This window comes from Pristiophorus japonicus, chromosome 9 (genome assembly GCF_044704955.1).
Source record: "Pristiophorus japonicus isolate sPriJap1 chromosome 9, sPriJap1.hap1, whole genome shotgun sequence".
Lineage (NCBI taxonomy): Eukaryota > Metazoa > Chordata > Chondrichthyes > Pristiophoridae > Pristiophorus > Pristiophorus japonicus.
The window spans coordinates 89,720,917-89,736,982 of record NC_091985.1 but is presented as its reverse complement, the minus strand read 5'-3'; the positions used below and the strand labels follow the sequence as shown (position 1 = coordinate 89,736,982).

The 16,066-nt window shown below is 45.6% G+C and overlaps 1 protein-coding gene across 3 annotated transcripts in view; it reads left to right on the top strand.

Moving 5' to 3' along the window:
* psme4b (proteasome activator subunit 4b) overlaps positions 1-16,066 on the top strand; it is a 229,381-nt gene that overhangs the window by 109,372 nt on the left and 103,943 nt on the right. For all 3 annotated transcript variants that reach the window (XM_070889545.1, XM_070889544.1, XM_070889547.1), the window contains 2 exons: positions 3,659-3,809; positions 6,130-6,228. In XM_070889545.1, coding sequence (XP_070745646.1) covers positions 3,659-3,809; positions 6,130-6,228 — 250 coding nt within the window. The remainder of the gene's footprint in view (positions 1-3,658; positions 3,810-6,129; positions 6,229-16,066) is intronic.

The window sequence follows — 16,066 nt, the reverse complement described above, 5'->3', positions numbered from 1 at the left end:
TCTAAACTCCGTCAGAATTTTATGTTTCTATGAGATCCCCTCTCATTCTTCTAAACTCCAGTAGATACAAACCCAGTTGATCCAGTCTCTCCTCATATGTCAGTCCCAGGAATCAATTTGGTGAAACTTCGTTGTACTCCCTCAAAAGCAAGAACGTCCGTCCTCCGATTAGGAGACCAAAACTGAACACAATATTCCAAGTGTGGCCTCACCAAGGCCCTGTACAACTGCAGTAAGACCCCCCTACTCCTATACTCAAACCCTCTAGCTATGAAGGCCAACAAGCCATTTGCAGCCTTCACCGTCTGCAGTACCTGCATGCCAAACTTCAATGACTGATGTACCATGACACCCAGGTCTCGTTGCACCTCCCCTTTTCCTAATCTGTCACCATTCAGATAATAATCTGTCTTCCTATTTTTGCCACCAAAGTGGATAACCTCACATTATACTGCCATGCATTTGCCCACTCACCTAACCTGTCCAAGTCACCCTGCAGCCTCTTAACATCCTCCTTCGTGTATAACGGGACAGTGTATCTCCTTAACCAATTAGATTAAAGGATTGAGAAATAAACAGAGGGAGGACTGAGAAGGTGGATGAATTCAATGTCTAATCAGGTATAGAAAGAGAAATAGAGAGGGAAAGAAATATTGGATTTAGAGAGAGAGAGAGCGCAAAAAGAGAGGAAAAGTAAGAAAAAGAATATAAAATTAAATATTTGACTTTTTAAGATCTCCAACAACAATTCATAACCTGTAGAAATGAGACTCCACACTATTGTTCACTTTCAGGGCAAGAGCGGTTGATATTTTGTATCAGTCTTTACAGTAGAGGACATTGATAATATTCCAACAGTGGATAGTCAAGGGGCTATGGGGGGGAGGAACTTATCCCAATCACTATGGAGGTGGTACTCAGTAACATAATGGGACTAAAGGCGGATAAAGCCCCTGGACCTGATGGCTTTCATCCTAGGGTCTTAAGAGAAGTAGCGGCAGGGATAGTGGATGTATTGGTTGTAATTTATCAAAATTCCCTGGATTCTGGGGTGGTCCCAGCAGATTGGAAAACTGCAAATGTAACACCCCTATTTTAAAAAAAGTAGGAAGACAAAAAGCAGGAAACTATAGACCAGTTAGCCTAACATCTGTGGTTAAGAAGATGTTGGAGTCCATTATTAAAGAAGCAGTAGTAGGATATTTGGATAAGCAAAATTCAGTCAGGCAGAGTCAGCATGGATTTATGAAGCGGAAGTCATGTTTGACAAATTTGCTAGAATTCTTTGAAGATGTAACGAACAGGATGGCTAAAGGGAAACCAGTGGATGTGGTGTATTTGGACTTCCAGAAGGCATTTGACAAGGTGCCACATAAAAGGTTACTGCACAAGATAAAAGTTCACGGGGTTGGGGGAAATATATTAGTATGGATAGAGGATTGGCTAACGAACAGAAAACAGAGAGTAGGGATAAATGATTCATTCTCGGGTTGGCAATCAGTAACCAGTGGGGTGCCGCAGGGATCAGTGCTGGGACCCCAACTATTTACAATCTATAACGACTTGGAGGAAGGGACCGAGTGTAATGTAGCCACGTTTGCTGACGATACAAAGATGGGAGGAAAAGCAATGTGTGAGGAGAACAGAAAAAATCTGCAAAAGGACATAGATAGGCTAAGTGAGTGGGCAAAAATTTGGCAGATGGAGTATAATGTTGGAAAGTGTGAGGTCATGCACTTTGGCAGGAAAAATCGAAAAGCAAGTTATTATTTAAATGGAGAAAGATTGCAAAGTGCCGCAGTACACCGGGACCTGGGGGTACTTGTGCATGAAACACAAAAGGTTAGTATGCAGGTACAGCAAGTGATCAGGAAGGCCAATGGAACCTTGGCCTTTATTACAAAGGGGATGGAGTATAAAAGCAGGGAAGTCTTACTACAGTTGTACAGGGTATTAGTGAGGCCACACCTGGAATACTGTGTGCAGTTTTGGTTTCCATATTTACGAAAGGATATACTTGCTTTGGAGGCAGTTCAGAGAAGGTTCAATAGAATACAAGAATAGGGAGGTTATGCTTGAACTGTAGTTAGGCCACAGCTAGAATACTTTGTGCAGTTCTGGTCACAATATTACAGGAAAGATGTGATTGCACTAGAGAGGGTACAGAGGAGATTTACGAGGATGTTGCCTGGACTAGAGAATTTTAGCTATTAGGAAAGATTGGATAGGCTGGGTTTGTTTTCTTTGGAACAGAGGAGGCTGAGGGGAGACCTTATTGAGGTGTGTAAAATTATGAGGGGCCGAGATAGAGTGGATAGTTGAGGGGTCAACAACCAGGGGGCATAGATTTAAAGTAATTGGTAGGAGGTTCAGAGATGATTTGAGGGGAAACTTTTTCACCCAGAGGGTGGAGAGGGTCTGGAACTCACTGCCTGAAAGGGTGGTAGAGGCAGAAACCCTCACCATATTCAAAAAGTACTTAAATATGTACTAGAAGTGCCGTAACCTACAAGGCAATGGACCAAGAGCTGGAAAGTGGGATTAGGCTGGATAGCTCTTTGTCGGCCGGTGGGAACACAATGTGCCAAAATGCCCTCCTTCCGTGCTGTAAATTTCTATGATTCTGATTCATGAAAATCATGGGGAAGTTCAGGGCAAGATGCTATTTTTGCGAAGCTAAAAGCAGAGGGGCACAAATTTGCCAGCAACTTGTGGCGATTTGCAATTCACGTTATTTCTTCGTCGCCACAAGTTGCTGGCCGATTTGCACATTAACAACACACACTGTTACTTTTTCAGTGAATACTGAGTCATTATGTTTCTAAATTCATCATTTATATAAATTAGAAATAATAGTGGTCCCAACACTAAGCCCAGAGTAACCCACTCAGTAACTCAACACTGACATAGCTCTTCTAATGAGTACGCATTGTTTTCCACCCAATTTCTTATCCGTTTGAATCCCTACAACTTTGGGTTTAGCTTTTCTTGTGCAACTTTGTCAAATGCCATTTGGAAGCATAGGTCAACCTCATTGTAGGGCATAGCCCAATCCAAATGGATTGTCACTTTCTCAAAAATGTCAAGGAGATTGCTTAGGCAGAATCTTCACCCTTTTGAAACTGTTGACGATACAGATAATGAAGTTCATCCTATTTTATTCCATTGTTTTACATGGAATGGAAATAAGACTAATGGATATGTAATTACCTGCGTTCGTTTTGTCCCTTTTAAATATGGGCACTACATTTAGCATCTTTTCAATTTACCTCTCCAGTATCCAGTGACTCCCTCATAATGATGATCAGTGCTGTACAAATCACCTTCCACGTATCTCTCAACACTTCAGGATAAATAACATAGAAACATAGAAAATAGGTGCAGGAGTAGGCCCTTCGAGCCTGCACCACCATTCAATAAGATCATGGCTGATCATTCCCTCAGTACCCCTTTCCTGCTATAGAAGTACCCCTTTCCTGCTATCTCTTGAAATTTATTTTTTCTTGGCTCATAGAATATCTAAAGCTTCCATCTCACTTATATGAAAGTCTTATTTAATTAAGTTCTGGTTTAACTATTTTTCTGCTGGAGAGATTAAGGAAAAGAGTCATGTTCTTAAATGTAGAGTGTGTTTACATTGCGGTTTGTTTGGGTTTAGGTGTTTTGCTCTGATTGAAATTAGCACGTTGGAACAAACGAGAGAGGAGACAGAAACTGAGAAGATGACTCATGTGGAAAGCTTGGTGGAACTTGGACTCTCTTCAACTTTCAGTACCATTCTCACACAATGCTCCAAAGACATTTTTCTGGTATATGGATTGTTATCTGTAAATTTACTAGAAGGGAAGATTGCAGTATGGTTTCTAAAATGTTTGTGCTTTTTACCTGAAGCTCTGTTTTTCTTGCTGACGTAAAGGTGGGAGATTGTACCAGGAGCAATAACTAAATATCTGGTTGGAATGACATTAACGCCAAAAATTAACAGTTGCAGCATAGTTTCAAGGTTTCTTGAAAAAACTCTAGCTTTCAAAAATAATCTGTTTGCGCATTTATCAAAAACCTTGGAGTTATTCAAGAAACGGGCAGCTTCTGCAATGATGTACAATTTGTCTGGGTGGAGTAATTAGAATAGGCCAAATGGCCTTCCAGATCTTCCATGGCATCACAGTAAGTGATATAACATGGTCTTTCAGAAGAAAATAGATATGGGCCCCAAGTTTCCACACGCTACAAAGCGGGCGCCCCTCCGAGCTCAGCGCCCGTTTTTCGCGCCGAAAACCGCGCGATTCTGGAGCGCCCTGCAGCTCCATGGCAGCTTGGCGTGGCGCCCAGGGGGCGGAGCCTATCACTCGCGCCGATTTTGTAAGTGGGAGGGGGCGGGTACCATTTAAATTATTTTTTTCGTGCCGGCAACGCTGCGCGTGCGCGTTGGAGCGTTCGCGCACGCGCAGTGTGAAGGAAACATTGGCACTCGGCCATTTTTGTAGTTCTTTGTAGCTGTTTAATTTTTGAACATTTTTTAATGAAAGCACATTGCCCTTCCATGATCAGCACTGAGGCTTCTTGCAGCAGTGAGAAGGCTGCAGGAAGCCTCAGAAGTTGAGGCAGCGTTTCCCGACGGCCTTTCCCCCCCCCCCCCCCCCCCCCAGCGGTCGGTCGGTTGGGCCCTCCCGTTCGCGGGAACGACGCCACACCGCTGAGCTGACTTTCAGGCTTCCACGTCAAGTGGAAGGCTGCACAAATGCCTGCTTACTGCCTGCCTGCCCCTCCCTCCCTCCCGTTCGCGGGAATGACGCCACACCGCTGAGCTGACTGAACCTGCCTGAAACACTTTCACATAGGTAGAAAGATGGTTTATTTAATCTTTTCTTTGCTTATAAATATTTATTCAGGTTGGATTTATTTGTATAATATTTGTATAAATATAAATAAGGATTTATTGTTGAATTTAATGACTTCCCTTCACCACCCCCCCCCCCCCACCTCGTTCCGGACGCCTAATTTGTAACCTGCGCCTGATTTTTTTAATGTGTAGACAAGGTTTTTTCAGTTTTACAAAAATCTTCACTTGCTCCATTCTAAGTTAGTTTGGAGTACGTTTTCACTGTGGAAACTTTGAAATCAGGCGTCAGTGGTCGAACACGCCCCCTTTTGAAGAAAAAATTCTGTTCCAAAGTGAAACTGTTCTAATTGACTAGAACTGCAGAAAAAAAAATGTGGAGAATTGCGATTTCTAAGATAGTCCGTTCTCCACCAGTTGCTCCTAAAAATCAGGAGTAAATCATGTGGAAACTTGGGGCCATAGATTGGATGCAGCATTCACTGCCGCAGCTGAAATTGTGGCACATTTTCGGAGAAGTAGGCCAGAAGCACTCGAACAAAGTGAGGCCAGGATTTTCTTAAATAACTCCAGGTTTTTTGATAATTGGTTGAATGTCCAAACAGTTTTTTTTTGAAAAGTTAGAATTTCTACAAGAAACCTGGTATCTATACTGTAACTGTTAATTTTTGCAGTCAATGTCGTTCTAACTAGATATTTAGTCATTGCTCCCGGTACAATTTCCCACTTTTATGTCAGCAGGCAAAAAAGAGCTTGAGGTAAAAAGTTAGTTCCGTATGTACTTCTAACACTGCAGACATTTTAAGGAAATTGTGCTCTCAGCCTGAATAAAATGGCTCTGCGACTGGTTTATACATGGAGGCTGCTTTAATTCAGCAAATTTTAATTGCCACCTAAATGTGCTTTGTAATTAGCAAAATCGCAGATGATCTGGTTTGAGTGTTTGTACCTAGTCTCATGTAAATCTGTTGCTTTGTTGGCCCAGGTGACATTAAATTGGAGGTTTTCTCAATGTCCAGATTGCTATAAAAATAATTATAGTATTTATGACCATTAGCTTTGATTAACTGTAAATGTAATGTTTGTATACGCCAATGTGCAATGCTCTTAGACTGAGCATCTTGTGTGCCATTCAGTAAAAATGACTGAAATGTAACCATACTAGACTTTATGGTGCATTTTCTGGGGAGAGAGGGAAAAAGCAAACAATTAAAAAGGGGAACTTGCTTTAGCAAATGAAATAGCTGTGTAATATGTTGTAATAATCTGTTTATCTCTCTCAATTTTAGGTTGCTTTGGATAAGGTGTTTAACTTTGCTACAACAAATATTTTTGAAACCCGTGTTGCTGGCAGGATGGTGGCAGACATGTGCCGGGCAGCTTCTAAGGTTTGAAACTTCTAGAATTGTTGTAATAGATCCACAGCTTCAAATCTAATTTAACCGTTTTAAATTGTAGTCGCGTTTATTTATTGAAGCATGCTTTAAAAAAAATTTCACCATTGTGCAACAATTTTTGAATTGTCATCATGATTGAAGACCAAGCATCTGTTGCCAGGGGGGATGGGTTGTGAATTTTTCAATCCTACAAGGATCTATTCAAAGCAAATAATCATTATTTAAGTCAGAAGCCCCAAAGAGATAACATAAAAAAATACGGCCGTGGAAATGTTTTAGTATTCTCTACTGTAAACTAATATTGGATCCAAAATCTATTACTGCACCTGCAATTTTAATGAATGAACCATCCTGCCTTGTTTGTTGTGTTTTAAATCCATTACCTGGATTATTCCAAAGTTAACTTTTTAAAAAATGACTTTATTTTTCTTCCTTCTTCCTCCTCCCTGTTTCCCGCTACCCCCCCCCCCCCCCCCCGCCTCAAAAAACCCAAGCTCTGTCTGGTTACCTAGGTCTAGGATTAGCCTCCGGCTATCCAGCTCAGCCACTAGCCAGCCCCGCTTTTCTTTTTCGCCTGTCTCAGCTCAAGGCTGCTGTTAAATCCTGGCCCCACTTCATTAGAGTGCTTCTGGCTCACTTCTATGAAAATGTGCCACATGATTTCAGCTATGCAAGGAATGCTGCATCCGATCTACATCCACTTTCTTGTCATATACGGTAGCATAGTGGTTATGTTACTGGACTAGTAATCCAGAGACCATCGTAGAAGCCAGTCTTTAGCCAACTCAATTCACTGTGTGATATCAAGAAACGGCTGAGCACATTGGATACACTATGGGCCCCAACAACATCCCGGCAGTACTGCTGAAGACTTGTGCTCCAGAACTAGCCACGCTTCTAGCCAAGCTGTTTGAGTTCAGCTGCAAAACTGGCATCTACCCAACAAAGTGGAAAAATACCCAGGTATGTCCTGTCCACAATAAGCAGGACAAATCCAATCTGGCCAATTACCACCCCATCAGTCTACTCTCAATCATCAGCAAAGAAATGGAAGGTTACTCTGGAAGTGCTATGAAGCGGCACTTAATTACCAATAACCTGTTCATGGATGCTCAGTTCGGTTTCGGCCAGGACCTCTCGGCTCCAGACTTCATTACAGCCTTAGTCCAAACATAGACAAAAGAGCTGACTTCCAGAGGTGAAGTGCGAGTGACTGCCCTTGACATCAAGGCAGAATTTAACCGAGTGTGGCATCAAGGAGCCCTAGTAAAATTGAAGTGAATGGAAATTGAAGCACTGGCTGGAGTCATACTAGTACAAAGGAAGATGGTTGTGGGAGATCAGTCATCTCAGCCCCAGGGCATCCTTGCAGGTATTCCTCAGGGCAGTGTCCTAGGCCCAACCATCTTCAGCTGCTTCATCAATGACCTTCCCTCCATCATAATGTCAGAAGTGGGGATGTTTGCTGATGATTGCACAGTATTCTGTTCCATTTGCAACTCCTCAGATAACTAAGCAGTCCATGCTCACATGCAGCAAGACCTGGACAACATTCAGGCTTGACCTGTAAGTGGAAAGTAACATTTGTGCCACACAAGTGGCGGGCAATGACCATTGGCAAACAATGACCATCTCCACAAGATAAAGTCTAGCTATCTCCCCATGACATTCAATGGGAGGTTTTACGAGGTGGCTGCAGAGATAGTAGAAGCATTGATTGTGATCTTTCAAAAATCCCGAGATTCTAGACCGATTGGAAGGTAACAAATGTAACCTCGCTATTCAAGAAAGGAGGGAGAGATAAATCTGGGAACTGCAGGCCAGTTAGTCTGATGCTCGTTGTCAGGAAAATCCTGGAATCCATTATGAAGGAAGTGGTAACGGGACGTAGAAAATCACATGATCAGGCAGAGTCAACATGGTTTTATGAAAGGGAAATTGTGTTTAACAAATTTATTAAAGTTTTTTGAAGATATAAGTAGCGGGGTAGATAAAGAGGAACCAGTGGATGTGGTATATTTGGATTTCCAAAAGACATTCGATAACATGCCACATAAAAGGTTGCTATGCAAGATAAGAGCTCATGGAGTTAGGGGTAATATATTAACCTGGATAGAGGATTGGTACATGGATACAGAAAACAAAGTAGGGATAAATGGGCCATTTTCCAGTTGGCAGGCTGTACCTATTAGGGTTCCAAAAGGTTCAGTGCTTGGGCCTCAGCTATTTATAATCAATATTAATGAAGGGACCAAGTGTGGTGTATCCAAATTTGCTGACGATACCAAACTAGATAAGCTGTGAGGAGGACACGCAGAGCCTGCAAAGGGATATGGACAGGTTAAGTGAGTGGGCAATAAGGTGAGAAAGTATAATGTAGGCAAATGTGAGGTTATTCACTTTGGTAGGAAGACTAGGAAAGCAGAAGATTTTTTAAATGACGAGAAACTATTAAATGTTGGTGTTCAGAAAGATTGAGGTATCCTCGTATAGGAAACACAAAGTTAACATACAGGTACAACATCATCATTGTAGGCGGTCCCTCGTGTTGAGGATGACTTGCTTCCACGCCAAAAAGGGATGAGTTCACAGGTGTTTCAATGAAGGACCTAATATTCCAGGTCCCGAACTACATCCTGAAGGATGGAAGATGCCTGTGTGTGGATTTTTTTTTAAACGTGTGGTGGCTGTTGCACATCAGCCACCACACGGGCTTGACAGAGCTAAGTCTTGGTCCAGTGTACAGCAAGCAGTTAGGAAGGAAAATGGCATGTTGGCCTTTATGTAAGGGAGTTGGAGTACAAGAGTAAAGTAGTATTACTGCAATTGTACAGGGCTTTGTTTGAGACCACACCTGGAGTACTGTGCACAGTTTTGGTCTCCTTATCTGAGAAAGGACAGACATGCCTTAAAGGTGGGACAACGAAGGTTCTCTTGATTGATCCCTGGGATGAGAAGGTTGTCCTATGAGGAGAGATTGAGTAGATTGGGCTTATACTCTCTGGAGTTTCGACATGTAAGATTCTGAGTGGGATTGACAGGATAGATGTGAGGTTGTTTCCCCTGGCTGGAGAGTTTAGAACTCGGGTGCTCAGTCTCAGAATAAGCGGTGACCATTTAAATCTGCGATGAGGAGGAATTTCTTTACGCAGATGGTTGTGAATCTTCAGAATTCTCTGCCCCCAAAGAGCTGTGGATGCTGAGTCGCTGAGTATATTCATAGCTGAGATAGATAGATTTTTGGACTCTAGGAATCAAGGGATATGGGGATTGGGTGGGAAAGTGGCATTGAGGACTAAGATCAGCTATGATCTTATTGATTGGCAGAGCAGACTTGAAGGGCGATATGGCCTATTTCTGCTCCTACTTCTAATGTTATATTTACCATCATCGAATCCCCCACCATCAACATACTAGGGGTCACCATTGACCAGAAACTTCACTGGAGCACGATATAAATATCACGAGCAGGTCAGAGGCTGGGTATTCTGTGACGGGTGACTGATCTCCTGACTCCCCAAAGCCTTTCTACAATCTAAAAGGCACAAGTCAGGAATGTGCTGGAATGCTCTCCACTTCGCTGGATGAGAGCAGCTCTAACAACACTGGAGGCTCGACACCATCCAGGACAAGACAGCCCGCTAGATTGGCACCCCATCTACCACCTCCACCACCGGTGCACTCTGCAGCCACAGTGCATCATTTGCAAGATGCACTGCAGGATTCCACCAAGGCATCTTCAGCAGCACCTCCCATACCCACGACCTCTACCACCTAGAAGGACAAAGGCAGCAGGTGCATGAGAACACCACCAACTCCCAAGTTTCCCTCCAAGTCACACACCATCCTGACTTGGAAATATATCGCTGTTCCTTCATCGTCGCTAACTCAAACTCCTGAAACAAATTACGTAACAGCACTGTGGGAGTACCTTCACCGCACGACTGCAGCAGTTCAAGAACGTAGCTCACCACCACCTACTCAAGGGCAATGAGGGATGGGCAATAAATGTTAGCCTTGCCAGTGACTGCCACATCCCATGAATGAATATACAAAAGAAAAGTTAGGGTTCGAAATTGGCATCTTGTGCGCCTGCCGTTAGGCACTAACGGGGCACAAAATGTTTTTTGCCCAGGCGTGTTGATTACAGCGGCCCCCTCAGAATTGAGTGGAAATTTTGTGTGGGAGCTAGAAGTTAGTGCCTCGCTCCTACCGGAAGTGCTCAGCTGCGTGCGGTGATGACGTTGTCACCATGCACATCGCCCCGATACCGCCCCGGAAGTGAAATTCAGCCGCGTACCCTCACTTACTGTCTGGTGGTGACAACGACAGCTTCAACTGTCGAGTTGAAGTTGGGAGTTGGCTGGAACAGCGCTATTTAAAGATGCCATCTTGGAAAAAAAATTAGCGGCCATTACTCTTTACAGCTTGTTAACATAGGCAGAGTGGCTATGATGGTGGACAGATCGCCGGGATTTTGACTTCAAGGCCTGTTCTGCCTCCTAACTATTCCCCTGTATCATTCAAATTTCAAATCACAACAGTTCTCTCATTTCATGAAGGCTGTGTTGGCACGAGACCTTCTGCTCCTACGTCACCATAGGAGGCTATTTTTGTGGAGACAAATGCAGAGGCAGAAAGTCAGTTGGGCTGGCAACAGGAGACCTTTCCCTCCCAGGGTATTAGAAACATAGAAACATAAAAATCTACATCACAGGAGGCGGCCATTTCAGCCCATCGTGTCCGCGCCGGCCGACAAAGAACCACACTGCCCTCGGTCAGCAGCCCTGAAGGTTACATATCAACCAATGAATAATGGCAGAAAGGTAAAGAGCATCTGGCCCAACCAGTCCGCCCCACACAACTGCGACACCCCTTGCACTGCAACATTCTACACTCCACCCCAACCGGGGCCATGCGATCTCCTGGGAGAGGCAAAAAAACAGATTAAAAACCCAGGCCAATTGGGGGAAAAAAAATCAGGGAAAATTCCTCTCCGACCCGTCCAGGAGATCACCCTGGCCATATTCAATTCCCTGCAGTACTTACTCTCTGTGCCAGCCAACAAGAGGTTACGCAGTCTAATCGCACTTACTGCTCTAGGACTGTAACCCTGCAGGTTATGACACTTTAAGTGCCCATCCAAGCACTTTTTAAATGCGGCGAGGGTTTCTGCGTCCACCACTCTTCCAGGCAGTGAGTTCCAGACCCCCACAACCCTCTGCATGAAGATTCCCCTCAAATCTCCTCTGAACCTTCCACCAACCACCTTAAAACTATGCCCCCTCATAATTGACCCCTCCACCAAGGGAAATAGACTCTTACTATCCACTATATCCAGTCCCTCAAAATTTTATATACTTCAATTCTGGCAGCAGTTCTCCTACATCAAATTCACTGAGGAACAGTGTGTTCGAAGGCTTTGCTTCAGCAAGGACGTGGTCAAAGATCTCTGCCATCTGCTGCAACCAGACCTCGAACCTCAGACCAGGGTTACGACGGCTCTCTGTGGCAGTCAAGGTCACCATCGCGCTTAATTTCTACGCCAATAGATCTTTCCAGGGAGCAACAGGAGACATCTCAAACATCTCCCAATTTGCTATCCATTGCTCCATCCGCGACGTCACAGATGCTAAGTACAGAAGAAGGAGGGACTGCATCTCCTTCCCCATGACCAGAGAGAAGCAGCACAAGTGTACATGTGGTTTCGGCAGGATGGCAGGCTTCCCCATGGTGCAGGGTGCCATTGGCTGCACCACGTCGCTTTGCGGGCACCGTATCACAATCCTGAGGTCTTCCGTAACCGCAAAGGCTTCCACCCATTGTGCAGCTGGTGTGCGACCACATGTAGAATCCTCACAGTGAATGCCCACTATCCTGGCAGCAGCCACAATGCCTTCATCCTTCGCCAGACTGGTGTGCCAGCTCTGTTCCAGTTACCACATCTAGCTGGCGGCTGGCTGCTTGGAGACCAGGGCCATCTGCTCTCCACCTGGCTCATGACTCCCTACCTCCAACTCCAACACTCCTGCCCAGCACTCATACAATGAGAGCCATGCCACGAATATCATTGAGCAGACCATCGGAGTGCTGAAGCAACAGTTTCGCTGTCTTGGCCGCTTGGGAAGAGTCCTCCAGTATTCGCCTGAGCGGGTGTTCCTATTCGTCGTCGTCTGCTGCATGCTACACAACCTGGCCACCATGAGGGCACAGTCATTGCCACCAGGCATAGCCGCACCACCTCAGGAGGAGGGGCAAGGGGAGGAGGGAGTAGAGCACGAACAGCAACAACAGTGACTGAGGAGGCAGCGAGTCCATTGCGATTCTACGAACGTCTCATCAGAGTTCAGTTCCAGTGAATTTCATCCCACTTCCCGGTTCCTCTGGCTGTCCCTATGACCACATCCATTATGCCTTGCATTTCAAAGCCCCAAAACTAAAGTGAGAGACAACAGCAAACAATAAACATTCCAATCTAAATTTATATCACACCAACAAACGCTTACATAATGTATTTACCAATCACCCATTTGCATTTCCTTATATCCCCTATTTGCTTTAACTAATCTACTGCCCCTCCACAGTGTGTCCCCTGTGGCTGCAGCACGACTGGTGGAAGGCTGCTGGGTGTCAGTGTCGGGGACTACAAATGACCTTGCAGGACACAGTTAGGAAGGTAAATGGTATGTTGGTCTTCATTGCAAGAGGATTTGAGTACAGGAGCAAGGATGCCTTACTACAGTTATACAGGGCCTTGGTGAGACCGCACTTTGGAGTATTGTGTGCAGTTTTGATCTCCTTACCTAAGAAAGGATATACTTGCCATAGAGGGAGTGCAGTGAACGTTCATCAGACTGATTCCTGGGATGGCAGGACTATTGTGTGAGGAGAGATTGGGTTGACTCGGCTTGTATTCACTGGAGCTTGGAAGAATGACAGGGGATCTCATTGAAACGTATAAAATTCTGACGGGGTTGGTTAGAATGGATGCGGGGTGGATGTTTCTCCTGGCTGAGAAGTCTAGAACAAGGGGTCAGTCTCAGGATATGGGATAGGAAATTTAGGACCGAGATGAAGAGAAATGTTTTCACCGACTGGTGAACCTGTGGAATTCTCTACCACAGAAGGCTGTGGAGGCCAAGTCACTGAATATATTTAAGAGGGAGATAGATTTCTCGACAAAGAAGACATCAAGGGGTATGGAGAAAAAGTGGGAATATGGTGTTGAGATAGAGGATCAGCCATGATCATATTGAATGACGGTGCAGACTCGAAGGGCTGAATGGCCTACTACTGCTATTTTCTATGTTTCTATGTAGGACACCCTTGACCAGCTCTAGGCCCGGCTGCAGGCCGCACCACCTCCGGCTGGGCGGCGGCAGTGTGGGCTGGCTGGGTGATGGCCGGCGACAAGTGCAATGGCAGCGTTGCATTGATGGGCTCAGGAATACTGTCATCCTGAGAGAGGACAGCAGGTTCCTCCTCCACTGACCCAGTGCCACTCCTCCAATTTGCTGGAGCACAGTTTGGTGGGCTGCTGCGGCACTGAGATCCCCGGTGGATTGTGGTGGATCCAGCGGCAATGGCAGCAGTCAGAGCACGCATGACTTCCAGCTGAGATTGCATTATAGCTGTCTGAGACTCTATGTCAGCACTCGCTGACTGCATGACAGCACCAAGACGTTGTGTGGCATCAACCTGAGACTGCAAGAGAGCAGTTTGAGCTTCCATGCCACCAACCATTGTCTGCATTACAGCACTAAGATGTTGCGTTACTTCCCCCTGTGTTGCAATGGAAGCTGCCACGTCACCCATGACACGTGTCATGAGGCCTGGATCTGCACGGTCTCTCGGAGTGCAGACAGACAATGATGAGCTCCATGGTGTGTGCAGAGCTCACTGGAGGCGGACTCCTCCATGCTCCGTACCACTGCCGACAGGCTCTTGAGTACCCTTACCATTGCACCTATGCATGGCCATCACCCTTTGTGTGAATGCCTCCCCATTGAGGTCCTCATCTGAGTCTTGTGGAGCAGAACTCACGTGCAAACTCGCCTTCTGGGAAGATGGATCCCGAGGTTCCCTTGGCCTTGAGGCAGCCTGGTCCATCACCCAGTGCAGACCCCTCTACTAGTCTAACCTCTAAGGAACGCGTGGTGCCTGTGGGTGAGAGAAGCAATGACACAGTGTTCGGCTCCTCCTCCTGGTTTTCCCACTCCGTCTCCTTCCAAAATGTCTTGGATCGGGGGGTGGGGGAGGCTCAGGTGCAGGATGGACAGCTTCTGCCTGGATATCTGAAAGCATAAATGGCACAAGACTCTCATTAAGGTGAGGGCAGTGGGGCAGGAATGGAGCAAGGAATGAAGATGGTATCAAGAGCTGAAAAGTGATAAAGCCTTCTGGTGGGTGGGGGTGGTGGAGGGGGCGGTGGAGGTGGAGGGGCAAGTGGTATGAGAAAAGGAGAGGAGATAAAGATACCATTGTTGCATTGTTGGCCCCAGCGGGGTCGACGTCTCCGCCAGCCATAGCGCCAACCACCTGCGGGCCAATGAGCCCCAGTACTTGTTCCTCAAGGTCAGAGAGGGGCTGTGGGTCAGGTTCCCCTCCTCTAGTCCTCTGCTGCTCCCTTCTGTTATGCGCCATCAAAAGTAAGGAACTCGTAAGAGTCCAGCTCTGTATATGGAAGATGAGCCTGCTGTGGTTGAATAGCTGTGAATGTAGGCAAGGCGTGAGATGAGGATGTGTGTGTGAGTATCTGCAGATACTTGCTGGTTGAATGGTGGGCAGGGATGGTTTGTACAATGTGCGCAGACAGAGGTAGAGGTTGAGAGGCTGGTATGGAGAAGGTGTGGAAGCTTATACTCCCCTTCACCACCCGACATGGGTTGTTGAATTTTTTGCGGCACTGGATGACCCCTCCCGGGCCACTTCTCGCCACATGGCATGGAAAACCTGCGGTGATGGCCTCCTTCCTGATGCAGGGAACAGGGACTCCCTCCTGGTCTCGAGTGCCCCCATCAATGCCTCCAGAGCCACATCGTTGAATCTTGTAGCCCTCTCCCTTGAAGGGGAATCACCAGCAGCCATTTCACAAGCTTCCTCAGCTCCAGAGAGTGGTGACAGAAGTTCAGCAATGCTGAAAATGAGCCGCAGCAGGTTCAAATGACCTCCTTTTCAAGAGCCAGGTGGAGCTGGAGTCAAGAATTGAAGGCTGATTGAAGGCTGAAATTCAGCTGAAATTATGGAAATGGCTGTGTATAGCACCCTTGCAGTGCCCAGCTGAGGCCATTAGCGCCTCATTTACCCCCTTCACTCCTGGGGTGAAAATGCCCAATTTCACACAATTTGGCAAGGCATTTCGCCGGGCGCTAAATTTTCTAAAAGTAAAAAAATTACTGCCCCAAACCAGGTACGACTAAATTTTGCACCCTTACTGTGGGTGATGCTGTGGGAGATCTGGAAGACCATTTTGGCCCATTCTAATTTACTCCATCCAGACAAATTGTATATCATTGCAGCTGCTGTCTATTTCTTAAATAACGCCACGATTTTTGATAATTGGTTGAATGCCCAAACAGATTTTTTTTGAAAAGCTCTAATTATCTCAAACACTTGCTGAAAGTTGGACTTCTGTTATTCCAGTTGCTAGAAGCGAGGCATTCAGTCCATGAGCTTTTATTTTTGAAGGAATTATGGCAGTTTCCAAAATGGCCTGCCACTCTTGGAATAAGGTTGAATCCTTTATATTTACAAGTGCAGCTGCTTGGAGAAGTACTGCATATTTGTCATCAGCTGCACTTTTGTAAAGTAAAAACACCTATATGTTGAT